The sequence below is a fragment of the Elephantulus edwardii genome, unplaced genomic scaffold (genome assembly GCF_000299155.1).
Source record: "Elephantulus edwardii isolate Elephantulus edwardi_28Jun2011 unplaced genomic scaffold, EleEdw1.0 scaffold00091, whole genome shotgun sequence".
NCBI classification, from domain to species: domain Eukaryota; kingdom Metazoa; phylum Chordata; class Mammalia; order Macroscelidea; family Macroscelididae; genus Elephantulus; species Elephantulus edwardii.
In genome coordinates this window covers 9,921,078-9,948,576 of record NW_006399841.1, presented here as the reverse complement: position 1 = coordinate 9,948,576, position 27,499 = coordinate 9,921,078, and the positions used below count along the sequence as shown (strand labels likewise).

At 40.3% G+C, this 27,499-nt stretch overlaps 1 protein-coding gene across 1 annotated transcript in view; it reads left to right on the top strand.

Annotated features, from left to right (window-relative positions):
* The first annotated feature begins 4,814 nt into the window (after positions 1-4,814).
* The window catches only part of ZCWPW2 (zinc finger, CW type with PWWP domain 2), a 77,221-nt gene continuing 54,536 nt past the window's right edge, over positions 4,815-27,499 (top strand). Inside the window, exons 1-2 of the mRNA XM_006890638.1 lie at positions 4,815-5,101; positions 11,444-11,603. Coding sequence (XP_006890700.1) covers positions 4,815-5,101; positions 11,444-11,603 — 447 coding nt within the window. The remainder of the gene's footprint in view (positions 5,102-11,443; positions 11,604-27,499) is intronic.

Below are 27,499 nucleotides of genomic sequence, written 5' to 3'. Positions count from 1 at the left end.
CATCCTAGAGAGGGTAGAAACAGGATGATCTTTGGAGGCAAGAATTCTGAATCTCTGTGTGACATACTTTGAGCATGTTGCAAGGAGGGACTAGTCCTTGGAGAGGGAAGTCATGCTTGGTAGGGTGGAAAGAGTGCAGGAGAGGAAGATCCTATTTGAAATGTCTTGATTCAGTGACTGGGGTAATGGGGTGGGTGTGTCGGGATGGGGTGCTGTTGGATCAGGACGGGGCAGGCTTCAAAATTGTTGTACATAGGGTTGCTATGAGCATTAAGTGACTTGATGGCATATAACAATTATTTTAATCTTTTTTCCATTTAGCATCAGCCAGCGATCACGATGTTTGTGTTCATGGTGTTGAGCTGTAATCCATATTGAAGGCTATGGCCTTGGATCTTCTTCAGGAAGTACTTGAAGTCCTTTCATTTTGGCAAATGAGGTTGTCATCTGCTTATTATTGCAGGTGATTTCAAAGGACAGCTCAAGAAGACACAGTATGTAAACATACACCTGGAGTTATGTTCTGCAAATGCACTGAATTGATCTTTGAAATCACGATGCAAAATCTTCAAATCAAGAAAGCACATCTTATCACATGGTGAGTCATGTCTAAAGAGTATTATTGTTGCTATGTGCTGCCAAGTCCCTTGCGACTCATAGAGACCCTCTGTACAAGAGCCTTAAACCCTGCTCTATCCTGTGCCAATTTTCTTGTCTCTGACACACCTACTCCCATTACCCCAATCGATACATCTCATCGAGGATCTTCCTCTCTTGCGCTCTCCCTCCCCTCTCCCAAACATGATGTCCCTTTCCAAGGACTGGTCCCTCCTTGCAACATGTCCAAAGTATGTCAGACAAAGCCTCAGAATCCTTGACTCCAAGGAGCATTCCGGCTTCACCCTCTCCAGGACAAACCTGTTTGTTCTCCTAGCAGTCCATGGTATATTCAACACTCTTCTCCAGCACCACAGCTCAAAGGCATCAATTCTATTTCTATCATCCCTAGTCACTGTCCAGCTCTCTGTCACATAGCACGCAACTGCGAAGACTATAGCCTGGATCAGGCGCACCTTAGTCTCCAGGTTGACATCGTTGCTCTTCAGTACTCTGGAGAGCAGTATTTCCTCTATAGAAATAACTCTTTTCCTTCGTTTTTTCAATGTGTAGCATTTAGAAATATATCCTTTTTCTGTTGTACAATCTAAGGAGCTTTGGTGGTGTAGTCCGTGGGGCGTTTCACTGCTAATCCAGAGGCAGAGCGTATGTGCAACACAAACTATCAAAAATCAGCTGAAAGATTTAAGACTGATGGAAATAACTGGGGTCCTGCCAGGAGGCGCGACGGGAAAAGCCGAGGTGCTGGCGGAGATACCCCGAAAATGGACGGAAAGAGCCGAGGTTCGGGTGCAGAGGCACGAAGAGTGACGGAAAGAGCCGAGGCCCAGGCGGGGAGGCCCGAAGAGTGTCGGAAAGAGCCAGGGATGGGTGGAGAGGGACGAAGATTGACTGAAAGAGCCAGGGATTGGTGGAGAGGGACGAAGATTGACTGAAAGAGCCAGGGATTGGTGGAGAGGGACGAAGATTGACGGAAAAAGCCAGGGATTGGCGGAGAGAAACGAAGAGTGAAGGAAGGAGCCGGGGCCCGGGCTGGGAGGGACGAAGAATGACGGAAAGAGCCCAGGATTGGCGGAGAGGGACGAAGATTGACGGAAAGAGCCAGGGATTGGCGGAGAGGGACGAAGAGTGACGGAAAGAGCCGAAGTCTGAGCTGGCAGCGTCTGCTTCTAGGTCCTGAGGGAACTGAGGCAGCGAAGGACCTGAGGAGGCGGAGGGCCGGGACCGAGGTGGTCTTGGGGGTGACCTTAGCGTAGCGTCAGGGTTCAGGTGAAGGATTATTGTTGTTGCATAAACATAGTAAATAGTGGTTTTATTTATGTTTCACAGTCGCCCCCAGGACAGGACCCAGCGTAGACCCCACTCCCCTCCGTGGGCTCGCCCGCCCTCAATGGCCGTCCTGGGTTTCGGGGTGAAGCCTCGTGGGGACCCAGCGCAGTCTGCAGGCCGGCTCCCGCCCACCTAGGACAGGGTCTGCAAAATGAACCGGTGCAGACCGGAACTGGGGTCCCCAAAGCCTGGGAACGCTGTCCCGGGGATGGTTTGATTGACAAGTGGATTGATTCGCTGATTGGCTGTGGGGGGCGGAAGCCGCCGCCTCCCGCGGGACCGGATGTGGGGACCCGGAAGTGGCTCGTACCTGCGGGCTGGTTGAATGTGAATGAAGCCCGAGTGTCCCCGAGGCTCCTGGAGCCCTGGCTCGAGGGGTGACCCGCACTCGAGGGCAGCTCCGGCCCCACGTGGTCAGCGCGCTTCTGCTCCCCGCGGTCTCGAGTGTCCAGGGAGGGACACAGGGCTCGTGCGGGGTCGGAGTCCGCGCCCCTGCAGAAGGGCGCGCTGGGGAGACCTGTCCCCCTCTCGGAAGCTCTGCAGTGCGCCCCTCAATTCCTGGACGCGATGGGCTCCCGTGGGAATCGCCACGGAGCAGTCACAGATCCTGGCCAGTTGCCGCTCCGTGTCCCCGCGTTGTTAGGGAAACGAAAGAAGACGAGATTCGAGGTCCAGGAGGAAACCCCAGTGACTTGTGTCCTAGCTGCGGGGCGGGCTAGAATAGGAGGCGCCTTGGAGCTGAGACCCCGCAAATCCCGAGACCATCCAAGCCGGTTCCTGGAGCAGCTCAGAGCCCTTTGACGGGAGCATGTCCCAGCTTCCGCCCACATGGTCTCATGTCACCGCTCCAGCCTTCGCTGGACTCCTGTTTTCCCTTTGCTGTTGTTGTATGCGACTCGCAGGGACCCAATGTGCCAGAGCCCTAAGCCCTGCTCCATCCTGTGCCAACCTCGCTGTCTCAGACACACCCACCACCATTAACCTAATCCCTGAATCGATACATCTCATCCAGGCTCTTCCTCTCCTGCTCTGTCCCTCAACCCTCCCAAGCATCCTCTCCAAGGACTGGTCCCTCCTTGCAACATGTCTAAAGTACATCAGACAAAGCTTCAGAATCCTTGCTTCCAAGGAGCAGCCCAGTTTAACTCTCTCTAGGACAAACTTGTTTTCTTAGCAGTCCATGGTACATTCAATACACCACAGCTCGAAGGCATCAATTCTCTTTCTATAATCCCTACTCACTGTCCAGCTCTCTGACACATAGCATCCAATTGGGAAGACTATGGCCCAGATCAGGCGCACCTTAGTCTCCAGCTTGACACTGTTCTGGAGAGGTCCCTGACAGCTGACTTTGAATGCAGTTTGTTTCTTGATTTCCTGGCTGCTGGTACCAAGAGTGCTGATTGTGGAACCAAGCAAACTAAAACTGTTAGCAATCCCAACCCAAAACAGAGGATGGGGATTTGTACAGCATTTAAGATCTGTGGCTAAGATGGTTTTACACCTAAATTCCTTTGGTCCCAGTCTTCATTGACTGTGAGCCAAAGTGATGCCCTAACCTTTATAGGCTCAAATTTCTGCACTACATGCTTTAGCATCTCCCTCTGAAAGAGTAAATCCTTATTTCCCTTTGCTTGGGACCTTCAGTCACCCTCTCTTGAGGGTAAACATAGACTAGGATCACCATGGAAAAACTGCTTTCTGTGGTTTAGACTCTATGCCTCAAAGACGTATCACTTGGTAGAACCTACAGAAATGCCTATATATACTCATAGGTTGTTAATTTTTGTTCCTCAACATTTTGTTCTGCTACATTCAGTGTAGCTAGTTCTAGAAGGGCTTCAGGCCTTTTGTTCATAGGGTTACTATGAGTCATGCTTGACTCAAAGGCAATCAACAACAACTCTTTCATATAAAAACCTTCTCAAAAAAAGAAAAATAGGTTTTTGTATTGCAAAATAAGTTGCTAGTAATTAGTTTTCTTTACATTATACTTAATTATTTTGCTCATATATGAATAATTTCTTTTTGAAACTGTATATTAGGGGCATAATTACATAATTAGAATTTCTTTTTATTTGAATTTTGATAGTATAAAATACCCCTCAGAATAAGTGTGTTTGTTCAAGACATTTGAACTAATGATAGAGAGCAAAGTTAATAAGTCAGAGTCTTTTTTATTTTTTTTAATACATTGTCATTTTCATTACGGGAAATATTTTGCTACACTTGATTTTCCTTGTGAAAAGGGAAGAAAGAGACCTAGTAGTTCCTAGTAGAGAAGGTCATAGGGTTTGGAATCAAATTGTCTGCATTCAGATCCTAACTACCACTGGTTGGCTTCAGGACCTTAAATTAGTTTGCCTCACTTAGCTTTGGTTTTCTCTGTGAAATGGGCATGCTAGGTTGCTGGGAAGACCATATGAGATGTCCATATAAAGCATTTGGAATACTTGGCTTATGGTCAGAATGAACAAAGGCTTAGCTGTTATGTCAGAAATCTATTGAACATCCACCGGATGTGTGTTAATGGAAGTGAATAGGAATTCAAGTTAAACTTTGTTATTCTGCTTTATCATCGTTTTATTTCATTTTGAAGCATTTACTTCCAAAATGACAGATGCTCTTATTTTTTTCCTTTGTTTCTCGGAAGACGGAAACAGCGTTTTCAGTGTGGATGATCTTTGTAGTGGAGGGAGGAAGTGGTCAAAGATGGTAGGGTAGAGTTATTTCTCTCATTTGAGTTTACATTGTCTGCCTTAGACACTTGGATGCTCATACTCTCCTCCGTGCCCTTCTTTATTTTTCAGATTTTATAGAGAGAAAACTTGAGTGATAAGGTAATTTCGGAATATTCTAACAGTCTAATGGAGTCTTCAGTGAAAAGCGGTGTGTGTATAAACAAAGTGTGGGTTCAGTGTGAGAATGAGACTTGTTTGAAATGGAGGCTGTTGTCAAATGAGGATGTCTCCAGAGTTGACCACAGTGCACCTTGGTTCTGCTTCATGAACAGTGATCCCCGGTGTAACAGGTGCTCCGCTCCTGAAGAAGACTTTCCTGAAGAATCTCAGCTTCATCAGAGTGGACTGAAGATCGTCTATTCACAGCTGCCCCTGGGAAGCCTGGTTTTGGTAAAATTAGTTAGGTGGCCAAGGTAGGATTTTTTACTATTGTAATAGTTAACATTTTAAGTATAGTTTTGTGAGGTTTATGAATTTGTTTAATTTTTTATTTGTTTCTCTTTTGCATGTCTATTTCTGATATTATAATTATTCTTTCCCTTCTTTAGATTTTATTCTTTTTCTAATTTTTTAAATTAAAAGTATGGGTATCTAAAAAAAAATAAAAAAAGTATGGGTATCTGAATTTAAAAAATGTTCTAATACTGGTAATTATAAAGCTATATATTTATCGTTAAATGCAGTTTTACCTATAACCCGCAAATTTTGGTATGCTGATTTTTTTTATAACTTAGTTTGAAACGATAATTTCCTCTCTATTTCTTCTTTGAAATGGATTTAATTGACCAAATATTTAGATATTTTAACATATTTTATTATTACCAGTTTATAAATCTGTTGTCATATTTACATGGAACCTTATTTCATAGTCAAATATGACTTTTCTTGTGAATGTTTCATGTGCATTTGAAAAGAACGTGTATCCTGCAATGATTGCCTATATATCTAAAATACTCTAACTGTTGTTTTATTTCTGTAGTCTTACTAGAATTTATCTCAGGACTTCCCAATCATTATAAATTGATTTCCCCCATTTTAATAGTGTTAAGTATTTTTTAATTTCATCTAGGTTTTCGTAAATTATAGGCAGTTGTATTCTGTTGTGTTGCTTTGAATTTCTTGTTTGAGGCTTTTTAATCATGGGGTTGTACAATTTGATGGGTTGGGGGGTGAGGGAAATTGAAAGAATTTTAAAGTAATGCCATTCAAATTTTGTAAATAAACTGGTAGAAAATTAAAAAAAATAAATAAAGAGCAGGTATCTCTTGGAGAAAGTGCATCCATAGTAGTGCTCTATGGAGGCAAGGGTGACAAAGCTTCATGTCATGTACTTTGGGCATGTTTTTAGGAGAAGCTATTGCTCAGAGAGGAACTTTATGCTTGGAAAGCTGGAGGGATGGCAGAGGAGAGGAAGAACCTCAACCTGGTGGATTGACGCAGTGTGGGTTCAGATCTGTCAGAGATGAAGAGGATGGCATAGGACAGGACAGGGACAGCATAGGAATAACATAGGGACAGGACAGGGACAGCATAGGGACAACATAGAGACAGCATAGGGACAGCATAGGGACAGCATAGGACAGGGCAGGGACAATATAGTAACAGCATAGGGACAATATCTGTTGCTCATAGGGTTGCTCTGAGGTGTACTTGACTCAACATATGTACCTAACAGCAACAGCAACAGATCAGTTAACAGTTCTCAGCCTCCTCACTCTCCGCCAGCTCAGAGAGGCCCATAAGCCTGGGACAGCTCAGTGAGAAGGTGAGCCTGAACACCTGCTCTGTTCTCACATTTACCTTCCCTCCCCAGTGATTGGGCGGTGTCCGTACTTCCTGGTAATAGACTTGACATTTGCCAGATCCATGGAGTCAGATTTTCAAATCAAAAATACTGAACATGAGATATTTTCATTAATTTACATTGTATTACTCATTTGTGGCCAGTTAACTTCTTATAGTTGGATATGGAGTAAAGATATTTATATATTTACAATTTTATGATTGAATAGCAATTAATAATTTATCAGAATATTAACAACTAACTGACAAGATAGATCAACACAGTCAAACCTAATCACGTTCTGGATTTTGAGGTTTTGTGATATGGGATTCTTTACCACATGGTTTGTATAGTTTTTTTTAGGTTGTAAAATTATTTAAGTGCCTCATTTATCTAGTTTCTAAAAAATTATCTAAATGAGGCAAAGTATTTTTTCATATAATTTTCTTTAGTTCTCATATGTACTCATTCTATTACCTACATCTGAACGTTACTTCTTTTTTTTTCTTTTGGAAAAAGTGAAGCTGTGTAAAGCATGAGCATGGCGAGTTGGTTCCCACACAGTGATGGCAATTGAGGCGAGACCTGTTTACTTGCTAAGGCCTCTGGCTGCTGAGAGAACTAGATCCGAGTCTCTGACGCTCGGCAGTGCTGCAAGCTGAGAGAGACTTTAGCAGCCCACTGCACAGACCTTTGAATATTTGCGTTATTTACTGCAAACTCTTTGCCATCAAGTCAGAGCCAATGCATTGCTGACCCAGCAGTGGCTTTTCCGAGGCTTTAAATCACTCAGGAGGCTACTGCCCATCTGTCTCCCTCAGAGCTGTAAGTGGATTTGAATCAGCCCCGCTTATGTTAGCAGTGAAACCCCCAACGACTACACCACAGAGTTTGGACCTTTCTCTGTAGAGTTCTGCCAGATTTCAGCTGTCTACAGAACAGATTATCCGGGAGGCTGGGCTCTATGAGGAGAAATGTGGGGTCAAGATTGGTGGACGATTTATCAACAATCTGCGTTATGCGGATGACACACCCTGCTTGCTGAAACTGAAGAGGACCTGAAGCGCCTGCTGCAGAGTGTCAAGGACTGCAGCCTACGATATGGATTGAGGCTCAATGTCAAGAAGACAGAGATTCTCACCATTGGACCAATCAGCAGCATCAGGATGGATGGTGAAGAGATTGAGATTGTACACAGCTTTAGTTTGCTTGGCTCCATAGTCAACAGTCTTGGCACCAGCAGCCAGGAAATTAAAAGGCGCATTGCCATGGGAAAGTCTGCTGTTAGGGACCTCTCCAAAGTGCTGAAGAGCAGTGGTGTCTCTTTGGAGACTAAGGTGCGTCTGATACAGGCCATGGTCTTCGCAATCACCTGTTATGCGTCAGAGAGTTGGACAATGACCAAGGAGGATAGAAGGAGAATTGATGCCTTTGAGCTGTGGTGCTGGAGAAGAGTATTGAGGATACCATGGACTGCTAGGAAAACAAACAGATTTGTCTTGGAAAGGGTTAAACTGGGTGGCTCCTTGGAGGCAAGGATTCTGAGGCTCCGTCTAACATACTTTGGACATGTTGTGAGGAGAGAACAGTTCTTGGAAAGGGACATTATGCTTGGGAGGGTGGAGGGACAGCGCAGGAGAGGAAGGCCCTCTATGAGGTGGATTAATTCAGTGACTGGGATAATTGGGATGGGAGTGTCAGAGACAGTGCGATTGGCACAGGACAGAAGCGGAGTTTAGGGCTGTTGTACATAGGGTCGCTATGAGTCGCAGGCGACTTGGCGGCACATAACAACAACAACAACAACAACAACAACAACAACACTCCTTAGTAGTAACTTCCTGATCTTACTTGCTGCCTTCCCTTCCTGCTTTCATCTCTGAAGGCTAAGTCAGCATCTAGTGGGACTAATAAAGTGTTTAAAACATTGTTGATGTATACAGTAAGGTTGTGCCATAGGTAGACAATTAAAACCATGGCTTACCTGGTTAATACAGAGCTTCAGCCTGATAGTTACCTTGTGCTACTTAAATACAGGGATATCACTGCTAATGCCAGATGGTTCCTGGCTAAAAGTAAAGAATACCAGAAGAATGCCTGTTTATGCTTTCTTGACTGTATGCAAAAACATTTGACTGTGTGGATCATAACAAGTTATGTCTAACATTGAGAAGAATGGAAGTCCCAGACCACTTAATTTCAGTCATGTGAAACCTACACCTAGACCAGGAGGCTGTTGTACGAACAGAGCAATGGAACACTCCATGTTTTAAAATTAAGAAGAGAGTGTTTTAGTCGTAGTCTCTCTCCATACCTACACAATCTGTATGCTGAGCAAATTATTCGAGAAGCAGGACTCTATGAAGTGGAACGTGGCATCAAGATCAGAGGAAGACTCATCAATAACCTGCGTTATGCAAATGATGCAACCTTGCTTGCTCAAATTGACGACTTGAAGGACTTGTTGCAGAACATCAAAGAATGAAGCCATCAATATGGATTGCATCTTGATGTTAAAAAAAGATTCTTACCATTGGACTAATAGATGGAGAAAATATTTAAACTATCAACAATTTCAGCTTACTTGGATCTCTCATGAACCCTTGGTACCAGCAGTTAGGAAATCAGGAGACATATTGCACTGGGTAAGTCTGCTATTAGGGACCTCTCCAAATTATTGAGGAGTAATGATGTAATTTTGAGGACTAAGGTGCCTCTTATTCAGGCCACGGTCTTTCCAATAATTTTCTATGCATCTGAGAGCTGGACAATGAATAAGGATGACAGAAGAATTGATGTTTCTGAGCTGTTGTATTGGAAAAGAGTGCTGAACATCCCATGAACGGCCAGAAGAACAAATATGTCTTGGAGAGGACACAGCCAGAGTGTTCTTTGGAGGCAAATATAATTAGGCTTCACCTCACATACTTTGGACATGTTGCTAGGAGGGGCTTTTCCTTAGAGAGGGACATGATACTCAGAAAGGTGGAGGGTCGGCAGAGAAGAGGAATACCCTTCACCAGGTGGATTGGCATGTGACTGCTTCAGTGGGTTCTACTGTGTCAGGAAGTGTGAGGATGGCACAGGATAGGACAGGGGTCAGATCTGTTGTTCATAGGGTTGCTATGGGTTGTGGTCAACTCAGCAGCACCTAACAACTACATAAGTACATAGTGATCATCTTACTTCAGCGATAGTGTATATCTAGACTAGCAAATTCTTGGGAGGTTCTCCTGTTTTCTAAGTAAACACAGCCTCCGTGTGGTTTCCTCTCCTTAAGTACCATTCCTGCCTCTGAGCCACGACTGTGGTGTACACAAACCCACTCCATCAAGCCAATCCTGACCCTTGGATGCTCTCTCCTTCTGGAGTCCCTGGCTGTGAATATAGACGAGAGGAGATCGCCTTGTCTTTCTCCTGTGAGTCGGCTGGTGGGTCTGAACCACCCAGTTACTGGTTAGCAGACCAGCAGGTATCATGCGACACTACTTGGACTCCTTTGACTCTGGTCTGGTCTGGTAGAAAATGTGTGTATTCTGACACCAGAAAGACCCCTTCTGAATTATACCTTCATCTTTTACTAGCATGGGCTTCTTAGGGATATTATAGAAGTGCTTGGCATTTATTTCCTTTTCTCAGCTAACTTAAGGACATCCATGCCCATCTCATCAATGTGGTAGGATGCTTAAGAGTATAATCAAAGCCTCAAGAGAGTGCCTGAACAACACAGATGTTAACCTGCGTCAGATAAGGATCTCTGTTTCACCCCACATCAGATTTCTTTAGAAGCTTGTAAATAGTGTCACATTCCCTTTTTGTTTCTCTTATAATAAAAATGCATCTGTTTTTCTAACTTTTGCTATTTGAAACTTTGGATATTATTTTTAAAATGTTGAGCAAATATATAATGTAAAATTCCAACTTTTCTAGTGCTAAATCAACTTTTATTTACATCCATCCTTTTAAAGACGGTTATGTGCCTGCCAATTTTTATTTTACTTTTAAAGTTACTTGTAGAACAATCTGGTAAAGCAGATAAGGTGCCTGAGTTCCTAGGAATGGGGTTTCTCCTAGCAGAAGTTTTCAGGATGTTCTCTAACTTCCTGCTAATCTTCATATGGAAATAGTCTTTCTGTTTTTGCTTATCAGAGATGTCCATGACAGGAGTTGTATGGCATGGATAGAAAGAGGAAACAGGAAAAGCAAAGCAGAAAATCAATAAGAAAGGAACAAATGTGAGAAATGAAAACCCAAAGGGGAAAAAAGAAACCTGTAAAGGAATTGCTAGTGGTTTATTCCATGAAAAATTACATCCCTGTAGATTTACTTCTGAAAAAGAATAAATTTTATTTCCAGGGTTCAAAGGTTTTTAGTGATCTGGGCACCTGTCAATTATGCAGATTGAGAGGGGAAAAGACAAAATAGAAAAGGCAGAAATCTATTTCTGGTTTCCCTGTAGTAGTTTAACTCCACACTATGTTTCAACCAGAGCTATCAGTAAGTTCCTGTTTCATAGCCCTGCCTTAGGAAAGACCAGTTCTCTCCTCCCAATCAAAAGCCCTGCTAGTGGGCTACATTTGCTAATGAATGGTTCTGGTTGGTTAGAATTCATTACACCCCAGCACAAATCAGATGAATCTTTTCTTCTTTCATCTTTCTTGTCAGTTGTAAATGTCTCTTCTTGACCCTGGAAGTGATTATTTCATCCTATGATTCTTTCCCCTTCTACCTTATCTTTAACTGTGATCGCTGCAGAGCTTTCTCTGACTTTAAGAGAAAGCAAATTCAGTTTATTACACATACCAAGTAAATGGTTTACTTGTGAAGAATACAGGCAAATAGTCATATGTTTAAGCTTTGTGAAAAAGTCTTTAAAATGAAAAAAGGAAGTTTAATGTGTAGTTTGACAGATATGTTGGTGTCTACCTTTTAGGAAGCATTAAAAAGAATTTAATATCATCTCTTTTCAAAGCTGGCCAGGGATACTTTGCCTGGATCCCTTTAAAGGAAAATATGTGAACTATGACTTAGATGGAAATGTTGAAGAGTACCACATTGAATTCTTGGGTGAGCCTCATTCAAGATCATGGATGAATGCGACATTTGTTGGACATTATAGTATCACACTAAAGGTAAGTGGAGTAACAACAAAGATTTTTCTTCTTGAGCTTATTTGAAATTATGGTAGTTTTTGTTTCATGTCCCTGAAGATAAATAACTACTTAGTTTTAGACTCTTATAGACAAAATAATGTATCCTACTTTTTATTTAGTTCAAATATTTGTATTTCTTAAAGTATATTCTTTCAAAGGAAGTATGGTATAAAAATAGCTATGGGAGTTCAAATTTTATTTTTCCAATGGCAATATGCTACAAATCAACTGAAGATTTTACATAATTGCCTTTTGAAACATTTTTAAGATTATCATTTGGTAATTTTCAAATTCTCTTGAGAAGATTCTTAAGTTTTATCCCTAGCACCTAGGGAAAATTAATTATAGGATGCAAGGAGATTTTTACATTTCATACAGAATATGTTATTATGCTAACTCTTCTAGTACCTCTTTTAAGCTTTAAATCCCATGCCACCATTAATGAATAGACTCAGTTCTCAGGTTAAGAATATGTAAACCAGACACATTTCCAGGACTTTACATTTGGCTTTATTTGTTGTGTGCTGTTGAGTCAGAACTGATGTATAGCTGACCCTCCAGAGGGTTTTCAGAAGCAGTAATTAATTTTCCATATGTGATAGCCTAAAATTTAAGAATTTTCTCAAGAGAATTCAGAAATTACCAAATGATAATCTTAAATCACATGGAACGAGATTGCCGATCCTTCTCCTGCAGAACAGCTGGTGGATTTGGGATTGCAACACAGCTGCACTGGGACACTAGCTCCAAACTATGCCAACCGAGCTCTACAGAGTTTACGCTAAGATGGAAAACCATTTTCAAATACATACAATTTCCACAGCATGAGTGATACTATGGTTGTATCTAAGTTAGAGAAAACGGTACATGGGGGTTCAGGGCCGTGAACATCTCTCTGAAGGGTTCAGTGGGAGTAAGACTAGCACAGCACCCAGTTGCCCCAGAGCAGAAAGCAGATAAAGAGCTTGTAGCCGAGACACATGGTGCCTCCAGAGCCACACCTACAGCAAGAGGTTGGTTTGTTGCTGACTCACAATCACAACAATGAGGTTTATTAGGGAAGGAAGTTGGAGAGTGGGGGAGGCTAAGACTATTTATTTTACAGTACAAGTTCAGGGTTTAGCCCAAATCTTAAGGCACAATTTTTCAATTAGTCCAAGCTCTGGTTTCAGTACAGCAGTCAATCCAAATCATCCAGGAAGGTTTGCTTCAGAGTAGTTATAAAGGCAGCTTCTCCTTCAAGCATCTGGCAAGAACAGCACAGACCCTACAAACCTTTTACTTTAGCCAGCACATATGCAAGAGGCCTCACGTCACACCCTGACACAGTTTCTCAATTTAACTCTGCAGAAGTTGGTAAATTGTCTTTCTTCTTTGGCTTTAGCCATTGATATGTAAATACAAATAATAGTCATACTAACGTATCTTTCTCGTAGTTCTATGGCTCTTAGTGGATCACTGACAGTCTTGCAGGGAGCTTTGTGCTCATTACTGACCCATGTGGCAGTTTGAAGTTTCTTGGGAAAAAGATGGACAATCTCCCTTGCAATTTACAACCTCAGAAATTCAGTGGAGAATGATACGAGTTGGTTCTGACTGGACAACAATGAGAAAGAACAGTGTGTACTTGAGGATAGATTTTCAAATAGCCTTTGTTACGATCAATGTAACTTTGTTTCAGACTGTCATTCCTTGCATAGTAGTCTGTATTACTGTCTGATTCAGAATGGTCAATGCCAGTCCATTTCATCTAATTAATGCCCAGGATACCAGCATTCCATTTCAATTTGATAACTTCAGTTTTCTCAGATTCAGACTTAATATATGTCACATTCTGATTACTGATGAATGTTTGCAGATTCTACTTAATGCATGCCATGTTCTGATTGCTGATGGAACTTGCTACATTCCGATGGCAACTTTGCTAATGGGTGTTAGCAGCTTTTTCTTCTAATTTTTAGTCATCCCACATCAACAGATGAAGGTTCTACAAGCTTTTCTTTACCCTCGTCATTAAGATTGATGCTGCTTGAAGGACCCAGGTTTTTTGCAGGTGTATTTTGAGTCCCTTCTAATTTGAAAAGTTTCTCTCCCTTAATATATCAGACAATGTTCTGTGGATACCTGTAATGTATTAACAACATGATATTTTAGGAAGTCAATTGCCAGGTCCTTCTTATTAGTCTCTCTCAGTCTAGAAACGTTGATGAACATTGTTTACCGCATGTGACCCTGCTGGTATTTGAAATACTGGTGGCATAGTGTTCAGGATCCTAGCAACATGTAAGACACCACAGTATGACAAAATTATAGGCAAATAGTGGAAAACTTTGAAATTTTGTATTTGAAATTCTGGTGGCATAGCGTGCAGAATCTTTAGCAATTATGTACAGAGTACCTGCCTTAAAGAAGGGATTGTAATGGGTTATATTGTATGGTATTTGAATAGTACAGGTTGTTGATGAATTGTCCTCCAATTCTGATGTCACACTCCTCATTATAAAGTCCAGCCATTCTACATATAGATTGAAAAGGTATGGAGACAGGATGCATCCCTTACACACTCCTTTCCTAATTTTGAACCATGCAGTGTTTCCTTGCTGTGTTCTGACTACTGTCTCCTGGTATACGTATAGGTTTCACATGAACACAATCAAGTGTTCTGGGGTGCTAGTGATGCAACCTTGCTTACTGAAACTGAGGAGAACCTGAAGTATTTGCTGCAAAAAGTCAGGGACTGTAGTCTTTAATATGGATTAAAGTTCGACATCAAGAAAACAAAAATTACTTCACCAAAGGAGACATTCAGATGTCAAAAAACACTTGAAGAAATGTTTATAATCCCTAACTCTAAGAGAGACACAAATCAAAACTATGAGATATCATCTCACCCTAATAAAGTTCAACAGAGCAGAAAACAACAAAGGCTGGCAAGGTTGTGGGAGAAATTGGAACCCTATTCACTGTTGGTGAGAGAGTAAAATGGTGTAACCACTATGGAAGGTAGTATGGCACTTTCTCAAAAAGTTGGAATTAGAGATAACATTTGACCTAGCAATTTCACTACTGGGAATATACCCTAAAGAAACCAGAACTGGCTCAAATAGATGTATGCACACATGTGTTTATTGCTGCATTGTTCACAATAGCAAATAGATGGAAACAACCCAAGTGTCCATCAACAAATGAATGAATAGAGAAGCTGTGGTATGTTCACACAATGGAGTACTATGCAGCACTGAAAAACAAGGAACTCATAAAATATTATACAATAATGGGTGATCCTGGAGGACATTATACTGAGCAAAATATCTCAGTCACAGAAGGACAAATACTGCATAATACCGCTATTTTAAAACAGGACTGATATGGGGACTGGGGGAAACTAAGAAAAAAGGGGATTCACTGCATTGAATCAGATGAAGGAAAGAACTGTTTAAAAGGAATATATGATTAGATATTATTTACATGAGAACAGTCCAGAATAAGAGATGCATAGCAAAGTGGACTGGAGATAAAGGGAGGAAATTGTGCAAGAATGAAAGAATTTTTTGTAAAGAAAAAGTGAACTGGGGGTAAGGGTAGGAAGAAAAATGTGCAACAATAAATGAATTGAAATCCATGAAAATTTAAAAAACAATAAGAATAAAAGGGTTAAAAAAAGAAGACAAAGATTCTCACCACTGGTCCAATTGGCACCATCATGATGGATGGAGAAGAAACTGAAGTTGTTAACAATTTCAACTTGCTTGGCTCTACAATCAGTCAACACGCTTGGCACCAACAATTAAGAAATCAAAAGATGAATTACATTTAGGAAGTCTCATGTCAGGGAACTCTCCAGAGTGCTGAGGAGCAATGACGTCAGTCTAGAGATTAAAGTGTGCCTGATCCAGACATGGTCTTCACAATTATGTGCTATACATCAGAAAGCTAGACAATGACTAAAGATGACCGAAGAATTGATGTCTTTGAGCTGTGCTGCTGGAGAAGAGTACTGAACATCCCATGGATTGCCAGGAAGACAAACAGGTCTGTTTTGTAGTTTCTCCTTGGAGGAAAGGATTTTGAAACGCCTTCTCACATACTATGGGCACATGGCCAGGAGAGTCCAGTCCTTGGAGAAGGACATTAAGCTTGGAAGGGTAGAGGAAGAGCACAGGAGAGAAAGACCCCAAATGAGATGGATTGACATGATAACAGGGACAATGGCATTAGATGGATTGGAGTCAGTGAGACTGGCTCAGGACAGGGCAGGCTTCACAGTTGTACTTGGGTTTCTATAAATCACGCAGATGACTCAACAACACATAACAACAACATACAGTATTTAAAATAAGTTTCATAGCAACCCCATGCAGATAGATGTCATCACCATTTTATGTATAGAAGAAACTAGGATTTATGTTCCATGTCTCTCCTAGGCCACGTAGCTGTTAATTCATCAGACAATGATTAGAGTCAAAATATGTAGCTTCACATATTTGTTCTTGAAATAATTGTATGTATGGGGTTTTTTTAAGTTGGATGCTTTCCTACTTTTTAAAAATACTAGTTTATTTACAAAATGTGAACACATTGTTTTTTACACCAGATCCTTCCCATTTCCCTCACCCTCCCACCCATCAAATTGTGTGACCCCCACTATTAATTCTCCCTGCCCCCCTGCACATCCTTACCCCTTTGCTTCCACCCCCTTCCCATTGGATCCTCATACTCATTCTACAATAATGGTTTTATATGGTATTTGTCCTTATGGACTGAGTTTACGCAACATAATGCTCTCCAGTTTGCTTTTCCTCTTTTGTACCTGTAAACTGAAGACGTTTTTCTTGTTCTAGTTCTCAGACTCGTGTTAATGATGGCGGTCCCTGGCTGACTTGTTTTCCACTGGCTACTTGCTGTTTTCTTTTAGAGAACCAGAGACCACAGCCCAACAAGTGAGAATGTTAATATTCTTAGATGGAATTTGCAGCACCCATTTGTCCAGTGCATCGGAGTTAACATCTATTGGAGCAAGTGTTCTGCTTCTAAGATTTAGTCTGATTCAAATTTCCAGAATTTAGTCTGTAATAAGAATTAGCAAATGAGTGTGTAACTAGATAATCTGGCAGCACTTTGCTCTGAGAGTAATGCAGTGGAACTGGATACAAATCTATTTGAGTCAACTCAGTTGAAAAGAAAAAAAAGGCAAGTTTCACATCATATTACTACTGACAAATAATCAGTACAGCAACCAAATGCTCCCTAAAACTTCCTCGTATTTCTATTTCCATTTTTGTTATAAAATTTGCTGTAATTTTGGTATTATTAGATTAATTTTTTTTTCATTTCTTTGCTTTTTCCCCTGAACTTTCTTTGCTGTTTGATCTGAACAAAGGACAGGAGAATAAAATTTATTTCTGTAACTATGATTTACATGTGAATAATCAGCTAATTAAAATTTTTGTTAATGCACATTAAGAGAAGAACAGAATTGTCATAGTTGTTTTATTATGTATTTGGGTGAAGGTTTATGGACTGTATGGGGTTTGCTATAATCATTCTTAGACCTTTTGTTACTCAGCCATTCACAGTCCCCACAGTGGTTCAGAAGGTAAGCTCTAGAGTCAGGCTCTTTGGATTTCAAGGTTGTCACCACCACTTACTAGACGTTGGCCTCAAGCAAGTCACTTTCCCTTTGCAAATCGCAGATATTTCCTCATCCATGAAGTGGAGGATGTAATAGGATCTGAGAGATCTGGTCCCCAGGTGAGCTTATAACCCAATGGTCAATCATGTCTCTGGTCATTGTCTTGGGAAAAAGATGGTGTGATTTTTTCTCATCTTGATTTACAGCCTTAGAAACCAAAAGAAGGGTCTGTCTTGATGGAACTATTTTGATGGCAGTGAGGTTGTTTTGCTTTGGGTTTTTTTTTTAGTGTGATTTAAGTTGCTCCGAAGGTCAATTGAGATAATGTGTATGGAGCATTTTGTACACTGCTTGGCAACACCTAGGGAGTTACGCAGCTAAACCAAAGGTGGTGCCTCTCTGAAGGTTCGAATCCACCAGCAGCTCTGAGGGAGAGTGGCGGGCAGTCTCCTCCAGTGCAGTTTGCAGCTTCTAAAGACCTCCTGCAGGGTCAGCTATGAGTCGGTTCTAACTGCATGGCAATGGCTTTGACTTTGACTCTAGCATAGAGTAGACTTTGACTCAATATTGTTGCTGTTGTTGTTATGTGTACCTGTGTTTAAGTTGGCAGTGTAATTTCTTTCCATTAGGCTACTAAAACTCTAAGCAATATTATTATTATTCACGGCAATAAACAAGTGAAATATAGTTATTTATTTCTCTTCTCTGAAGGCTCTCTAGAAAGAGATTTCAAAGCCAAGATCGAAAACAAGGAGATAGTGTCTTTTAGTTAAGACCATATGTAAGAAATTTTAATGTTCTTTATCAACCAATATGATACTCCTAGAAATTGACAGAAATAGAGCTAGTTTATTTTCTTATTCTTTGCTTTTTCAACATACAGCTGATTCAGAGACCATTGCTGTAGTGCTTTTACGGCTTAGTATAAACAGAAGTGCTAAGATAAGCGAGAGCCTTCCTAATCTCACTCTTTGGTCAATGAATAGGCCCCAAAACAGCAGTATCTCTAGGATACTTTGGGTTTGTTTGATGGAATTTGGAAGGAGTACAGGAAATCTTATCTTTCCTGTTCTTTGCAACTGAATGAAACTAGTTTCTTTCCATATCTCTACCCTGCTTTTTGGACTCTCTCCCTTTTATGTATTCTGATTTCACTGCTTCCAATAAATTCTCAAGTTCACTGCTGTCATCTCTCAGCTTCATCGCTTATGAATTTAGATCACTGTAAACTTGTGAAGTTGAAAGTTCACATTCTAACAGCAGGATCAGCTTCACCACATGACCATCATAAAGACGGAACATGTAGCTACCTTTCCCATCATCACATGGATGGAAATGTATTAAGTATTATGGATTTTTCTCACATTTTCTCTAGAATGGAATAGTGATATTCTGTTCTAGGAGATTCCAGTATTTGGTTTTCTAGGAGTGTTTATTCTTGGTTGAAGAAACAAAAAGCGAGATAGCACTTTCTAAGCCAGTATACAAAGCTCAATATATTATACACTTTATAAGTAAGAGTGAATTATATGTTGTCATTATTACATTAACAAATTTTTGTAGAGTAATATTTTGGTATATTCTGACATCAGGAAATGGTGAAGTTCCAAATTTATGTAACTGAAATTCTGCAGTTAGATATATTTAGTTTTCATGCTCATTTATTTCTTTTCTTTCTTTTTTTTTATTAGTTTTAATGAACATTTACAGAGATTTTGGGTTTTAATTCATTCATTGTTGCACTGTTTTCTCTACCCTCCTCCCCAGTTCGTTTCCCCCCCCCTTGAATATCTGTTTTAATTGTCCAGTTGCCACAGTGTTTGTCAAAGCCAGTTCTGATTATTCTCCTTTGTCAGTGTGTCCTTTGCCATTCCCTATCACTCCTCCCTGAGAGGGACTTCACCCTGATTCATAAGGAAAAGGGGACGGTGTATTCTCTTAGCTACTTTCTGCTGAAAAGGGACGCTGTGGGTTTCAGGGTGAAGGTCTTCTCTCACTACTCTAAAGGGCCCCTTTGGCAGTTGGAAACACATAGACTATTATGGAGATTGATTTTGGAATTTAGATGCACTGTTATCAATTGTGCTTAGCTGTACATGTTCATATCCTTGAAGATGTATCATGGAAGTGTTGCAGCCTAGAAGACACAAATTTAGCTAACAAGTTAAAAGTACATGAGTCAAAAATTAAAAAGCAATAATATTCCAAGTAGAGGCTCTAATAGTGGCACATAGTCAAAAATCAAGAAAGGAGTGCATCAGGGATGTCCTTCCTCCATAACTTTTCAATCTATATGGGGAACAGATCATTTGGGAGGCTGAACTCTATGAAGAAGAATGTGGCATCAGGATTGGAGGAAGACTCATCAGCAATCTGCATTGTGTAGATGACGCTACCTTGCTTGCCAAAACTGAGGAATACTTGAAGCATTTGCTGCAGAAGGTCAAGGATTGCAGTCTTCAAGGTGGATTGCATCTCAACATCTAGAAAACAAAAGATTCTCACCACTGGGCCACTTCACACAATATCATAATAGTTGGAGAAGAGGTTGACATTGTTAACAATTTCATCTTGCTCCTGTCCACAATCAACCCTCTTGGCATGAGCAGTCAGGAAATCAAAAGATGAGTTGCATTGGGTAAATCTGCTCCCAGAGACCCCTCCAGAATGCTAAGAAGCAATAATATCAGTATAGACACCAAGATTCTCTTGATCCAAGCCATGACCTTCTCAATTACTTGCTATGAATCTGAGAGCTGGACAGTGAATAAGGGTGATAGAAGAAGAATTGATGACTTTGAATAGTGCTGGAGAAAAGTATTGAATATACCATAGACTGCTAAGAGAACAAACAGTTAGCCAAGAATGTTGACTTTCTTGTAGATTCCTGTCTAGAGAGCCATTTGTACTCTTGCTTATGATTACCATGTTTTTAGACTCAGGGCATCTCTTTACTTTCATGGAAGATTTAAGCCTGTGCATTTCTTCCTGTTTGATTTAACATTTTAAACTAAAGCAGTCATTCTGGCTAGAACAGTGTCAGATACAATACTTCAGATAGGTATACAGCCCAAGAAAATCCGATTTACTGAGCACACATTGCTTCCTGCTCTCTATTTTACCTTTATAAGTATGTGAGACAGGGTTTTACCATCTTTGCTTTCAAGGAAACACTGCTTTTATTTTCTCCAGGACATACCTGTCTGTTCTTTTGGCAGTCTATGCATGGTATTTTCAGTATTCTTCTCCGATACCATAACTCCAAGGTGTCAGTTCATCTCATGTCATCCTTAGTCATTGTCTTACTTTCAGATGTATACCAATTAATTGAGAAAACCATGGCTTGGATCAGGCACACCTTAGTCTTTATGATGACATAGCTGCTCTTTAGCACTCTAGAGAGCTAGAGAGGTCCTTGACAGCAGATTTTCCCTATGCAACTCAGCTTTGATTTCCTTACTGCTGGTGCCAATGGTGCTAATTATGGATTCAAGCAAGGTGAAATGTTTAATGTCAACCATCTATCATGATGCTTCCTATTTGCCTGGTGATGACATTATACAACAAATAAAATCTTTAATCCAATAATAGTGCTAGAAATTTCTTTCCTAAGCAATCTTAAAAGTGACCTGATGTACAAAGTGTCCTATGGACCCTGTTTTTGTGTCACATATTTATGAGGAGGCCCAGGTGCTCTTTTTAAATGCTGTCTGAAACTTTTCCTGTGAATGATTGTGTAGAGAAAATGACCTGAAGCTGGATTGTCTGTTGTAGAATTCTTGCTCTGTCACTTAAGAGATCATGAATTTAGGCAAGTTCTAAATCTCTAAACTTCTCCACTTGTAAAGTAGAGATAATAATAATATTTACTGCATAAACGTGTTTTAAAGAAACCCAAATGAACAAACACACCACTGCCGTGAAGTCAGCTCTAACAGCATCTCTCCAAAACTTTTGGGTTTTGCAAGTGATACATCTTTATGTGAAGAGACTGCCTACATTTCTCCCTTGGAGCCTGGGGCATTCAAACTGACCTTTTGCCGAGCAATCCAACATATTTTGCAGTGCACCACTGTGTTGTTGTGTGGTGTTGTGTGCCACAGAGTCAGAATCAACCCAGAGCTGACCCTCCAGTGGGTTTTCAGAGACAGTTAATCACAGGGAAGGAGACTGACCATCCTTCTCCCACAGAGCAACAGGTGGCCTTGAACCACACGCCTACAGGATTACAGTGTATTAGGGCTCCCTATATGTTTTTTAGGAAGTTAAAATTAGCTGCTAGCTTTCTGTGAGGTACATAGGACTTTCCCTGACATTTACCACTATGTGACTTAGAGGAAAAATGAGGTGGCTGCCAACTGAAAAGAACGTTGAACTGCCAACTCAAAGGCAAGCAGTTCAAGTGCACCAGCTGCTTTGAGGGAGAAAGATGGACCATTTCCTCCTGTGTGATTTACATCCTCTGGTAGTCTGCTGGAAGATCAACTATGAGTTAGTTCCTACCTTTTAAATAGTAGACATTTTGTTGTTGTTGTTGTTGTTGTTGTTGTTATGTGCCATCGAGTCACCTGCGACTCATAGTGACCCTATGGACTACAGCCCTAAACCCTGCTCTGTCATGTGACAATCTCACCATCTCTGACTCACCCACCCCGATTACCTCAGTCACTGAATCAATCCGCCTCATAGAGGGTCTTCCTCTCCTGCACTGTCTCTCCACCCTCCCAAGCATGATGTCCCTCTCCAAGGACTGGTCCTTTTTGCAGTAGTTCAAAGTATGTCAGACAAAGCTTCAGAATCTTTGCATCCAAGGAGCAGGTTTAACCTGCTCCAGGATGAACCTGTTCGTTTTCTTAGCAGTCCATGATTTATATGAAAATAAAATGTGTTCAATCAACTTCTCCCTGTTTGTTGTGAATAAAATTCCTACCTAATTTCCTTGGATTATAAAACAAACTGATTAATGTCCATATTCTGGTCAATCATGATAATAATAACCAACATTTGAAAAGAACTTTAAATCTTTATAATCAGAATTATTATTTATTTATTTTTTTACCATATACTATTTCAGGTGATCTCTACTAATTGCTAAGAAAGTTGAAGTTTGTATTAAGTAACTCAGTTGAAGTGACTGACAGCCGAACTGGGGCTTAAGTCTAGGTCTTCCTGTTCCATACTCCAGGTTTTTACTTAATTTTTTTACCTGTGTGAAATGACATTGGACCATTGGCTTCTAATCTCTAACCTGGAAAACCACAAAAGTCTTCTTATTGATATTTAGGCATTAATTCAGACAACTGGATTCATTAACCTTTACCCAGGGATTTAAAGTTCGATGAAAAGGCATAATTTCTCTTTTTGGTCTTTATTGTGTTAATTCTTAGCTATAAAGTCTAGAGACTCTTCATACTGTTACCAAAATCTAAGTGTTGGTTGTTTTGGTTTTTTTTTTATCCTTTATAACTTTTAGCAATCATTGATTATTGTTAATATAAAGGTTAATAGTAATGCTGGTGCGTCGTACTGTAGCTTTTCTCGTCTTTTGTTCCTCATCCTGATTCCTCATATTTCTTTTGTAGAGTTTTTTTTAATTTGTATTGCAGTCTCACTGGGGAGAGTTCTAAGAATCTGGTCTTTAGCCAGATGAATTATATTCCCCTCAGTGGATTTCAAGAGAATACCTACTTTTTCTTTGTTTACAAGAATTAGCTAAAGAAAATTTTTATTTACATATGAATTTTGTTTATTGCACCTCTTTGTGGAATGCATAATTTCATTTGTGTTTGTAGTGCTAAAGAAGCCAGGAAAATCGTTGGCTAAATTGTGAAGTTTCATTCCTCTGCTTATTTATTCATTTGGTGGCACCTACCTGATTTTTGCCCTGACACAATAGCTGGAATCCTCTTTCTTCCCCAGCCTTGCCTTCCTTCTTTTAAACTCTAATCTTAGGCCCATCATACTAACACTGAAGATATTATGTTATAAAAATAGTTTCCTAATGTATGTCACTTCTGATGATGGACTGACCTTAAATGTCAGACTGCCACTTCTTCCAATAAAGCAAAAAACAAAAGCCCAAACCAAACAAAAACAAAACCACACCACTCCATGTGATGATTCTTTAATTGTATCTCAAGAGTGAAATAATTTAGAAAGTCAGATCCTCAGTACATATGTGCGAGAGTTTAGGTTGATAAAAGTCTATCTGGTAGCCTGTGATATTTTTGTGTATGTGTACTGTCAAATCAGATCTGACTGATACAGGAGGAGATTGTCCCCCTTTTCCAGAAGAGCATCTGGTGGATTCAAACTGCTCACCTATGGGATTGCAGTGCAGCTTCTTGCCATAGCCTGTAATTTTTGTGCTTTGTCCATTGGGTCTTCAACTGCCTGGCCTCGGCCACTTCTCTGTCAACAAGCAGAGATCACCCAAGTGGGAGGGCAGTTCTCTGTTGGGTTAATACCTTATATTCCAAGCTAAGCAACGGAATGAAACAGTTAAGATTCCATTCACTTTTCCTTATTCTTTCTTTTCAGCCTGACTTTTCTCCTTGTCATCATTTGATGTCTTATTCTCTTGCTGCACTTTGTTTACAAAGCTAGACTGACTCTCTCTCAACAGATTAACTAGTTCATGCTTCCTAGTGGTTACAGAAGTACAGGCTCAAAAGTTATTTTGATCTTAAAACCTTGCTGGGTTAGAGTAAATAGAATTACTATACATAATAAGAGTTCATACAAAGAGCTTGAGAGTTAACAGTTTTAATTTACTTGGCTCCACAGTCAACACTCTTGGTAACAGCAGCCAGGAAATCAAGAGACAAATTGCTTTGGGAAAGTCAGCTGTGAGGGACCTCTCAAGCGTACTGAAGTGCAATGACGTCAGGCTGGAGACTAAGGTGCACCTGATCTGGGCTATAGTCTTCACAGTTACGTGGTATGCATCAGAGAGTTGGACAGTAAATAGGGTTGAAAGAGAATTAATGCCTTTGAACTGTGGTGCTAAAGAAGAGTGTTGAATATACCATGGACTGCTAGGAGAACAAACAGGTTTGTCCTGGAGAAGGTGAAGCCAAATGCTCCTTGGAGTCAAGAATTCTGAAGCTTTGTCTGACATACTTTGGGCATGTTGCAAGGGAGGGACTGGTCCTTGGAGAAGGACATCATGTTTGGCAGAGTGGAGGGGCGGTGAAGGAGGGGAAGACCTTTGATGAGATGGATTGATTCTGTGACTGGAGTGGTGGGATTGAGTGTGTTTGAGATGGCTAGGTTAGCACAGGATAGGTCGGCATTTAGAGCTATTGTACACAGGGTCACTATGAGGCGCAAATGACTCGATGGCACATAACAACAACAACAACAAATAAGATTTTTAAAACAATAACCATGCCAAATATCCAATAATGTATATGTGCTATCTAAATAATCCTGGCTTGATTAGGAAAAAAATCATAGGTGTCTGTGTGAAGGATGAAAAAAGAATGAGTGGATCATCATTAAGGAGCTAACTGACTCAGCTAGGGCTTCCAAGATGTGTGTGAGTGTGATGCATCGTCTCGTTTGCATCTATGGAACTAGAGGCTCTAGCTGTCTAGGTTACTAGTTGCTATTGCTGAAATCCAATTTAAGGAAGACACGCTATCTTTGTGATTAACTTCTGACTGAGTTGCACTAAGTTGAAAATAGTCTTCCCCACAAAGAAGAGGCGCAATCGCTCTGGCACAGTAGTAAATAAAGCAGTGTATCAGCACAATTCATGGTTACAAGCAACACCTTCTGCTGCAGCTTTGCTGGAGACACAGCAACCGTTGCCACACACCACCACCCAGAGTATTTATAATAAGTAGTTAGTGTTGATGCTCAAACATATTTACTAAAGACGCATTCCATAAAAAGCCATTTTGTATTTCATTAGACTCAGAAATCTGTGACATATATCCCCGTATTTCTAAGGGCATATTATTTGTATAATAATTTCAAGTAATAGTCAATATTGGAAGTCACTTTAGTGAATTTATGACTCTCAATAAAGCAGTTTATAACCCCTTTGATTTCAATGTTCCCTCCTTTTAATATACACTCAACATTGTGTCTAAAAGATAAATGTCCTATATTTATCTAAAAGATGAATATAAAATTTGCATTGGGAGTATTATATTTGCATTTAGCTTTAATATTAATATACTTAAATTTTAAATTCTTGATTTGGAATTTAGACACTATCACTGTAGCTAAAAGTAAGACTACTATTCCAGAAATGTCCTATTAAGAAACATTTGATTGAACAGATTTACTTTTAATGTTAAGTATTTACTTACTTATTTAATACATAGCATTTAAGGAACTCAAAATCAGGCACACTTTTTTTTTCTTCAAGAAGTAATGGAGCTATTGTGCCAAAGGCGACAGGGAGTTGCCCTGCAAACCTAAAAGCAGCTGATTTGAACCCACCAGGTCCACCTTTGGATTAGCAGAACAGCTTCCTGCCCACTGGATCACAAGAGACCCCTTCCTTTTTAGTGAGAGAAATAACTTATAAAAATATATAGTATATTAGTTACTGATCGATGTTATGAGGAAAAAACCCAGGATAAACAGCTGCTGGAGTGAAGGAATGGGGTGCAGCTGGTAGAGTGAAGTGACATCTCTAGCTCAGTAATCCTTTGTTACACCAAACAAGACGCTAGTGGTAATTCTTGGGTTTGTATTTTCCCCTTTTATTCCAGAAAATACATTGTGGACAGTGTTTAGTGGAGCTCTCAGTTGTAAAACAGGTTGGAAAGCAGGAGTGGCATCCACTTCCTAAACCATGTGCCTCTGGAAACTCTATGAACTTGGAGAAACAAAGATAGCTGTGGAAAGGCATTAGGTCTTTTGTTCATAGATTCGCTGTAAGTCGATCTTGACCCGACCCGATGGCAATCAACTCCTCCTCCTCCTCCTCCAGAAAAGTCATCTAGGCAATGGGTTCTCATGCTTCAGGGAGGTTTCTGTTGTGGGGATAAAAAGCAAAGCGTGTCTGTGTTTCTGTCCAGAGTCTTTAGGTTTGAGAGGATTAGATGAGAACAGGATGGGCATTGCCTCTCAGAGGAAAGACAAGAGCAGCAAGGCAGAGAAGAGATTCCCTAAGACTTGGGAAATGGTGGAAAGCTTGTCCTTGCCCTGCGTGATGGAAGTTATTGGATAGTCTGATTTCAAAGAGCTTTACCAGAGATGTTACCCATTTGACTGTGGCTGACTGAAGATTACTTGTTCATGCTTTCCTTTGACCCTACAGATAGGAAAGACAGACATCCAACTTTTTGAGATAAAATTTCTTACAATCCTGACTAGATGAGGGCTAACGTATTACTTACACACATTTAAGTCTGGAGACGTAATGATGACCTTGCTATATTCCTAGCTTAGTATATTTTGATTCTTGTATGGCAAAGTTGTCCTAAAATTCAAAGCAACAGAGGAAAAGAGTTCCTTGCAAATCATAGATTTCTGTTCACTGGCCTTTCTAGGTGGCAAACACATATGCTTACTTGTACTTAAATTCTCCAGTCCTTATTTGTATGCAGTATTCAGTGAACCAGAAGCTACTGAGAAGAAATGGCCCACTATCTTCTGAAACCCTTGGGGAAAGGAGACATTATATTTGACGAGTAACATTTCCTTAAAACAATGTCATGTAGGACAGTGGCTTACTTACCGCTCTGATTTGGAGGACAGCTAGTTATTTTCTCAGACCTAGGGCACGTTTTTTCTCTGCCATCTGTTTGGGCTTAAATTTTATTCTCATTCATCTACTAAGACCATATTTTATACTTTTAAGTTCATAGAAGTTTTTAGACTGAATACCCACCTTCTTTTTTTAATATGTCTATGTTTTAAATCTGCCATTCTAAGTTTTATAGATTTGATGGAGAGAACCCAAGCTGCTAAAGTAATGTATCCATAATATAGTACATCTAGGAATCATAGGATTCCTGGAACCTGAAGGTTAGACAGCCAAGTCCTTCCTATAGTCAGTCTGAGGTCACTGCTTTTAATCGTTAAAAACAATTTTAGTTTTTAGTTCATTAAAAACAATGAGTCTTCTTCCTATCTTGATGCCACATTACTCTTCATAGTCCAGCTTCTTGAATTACTTGCTCAACATACAGATTAAATAGGTGTGGAGAAAGGATGCAACTCTGACCTTGCAATTCAAAAGGATGGTGAAATATAATCACTTATCAGCAACAGTAGCAAA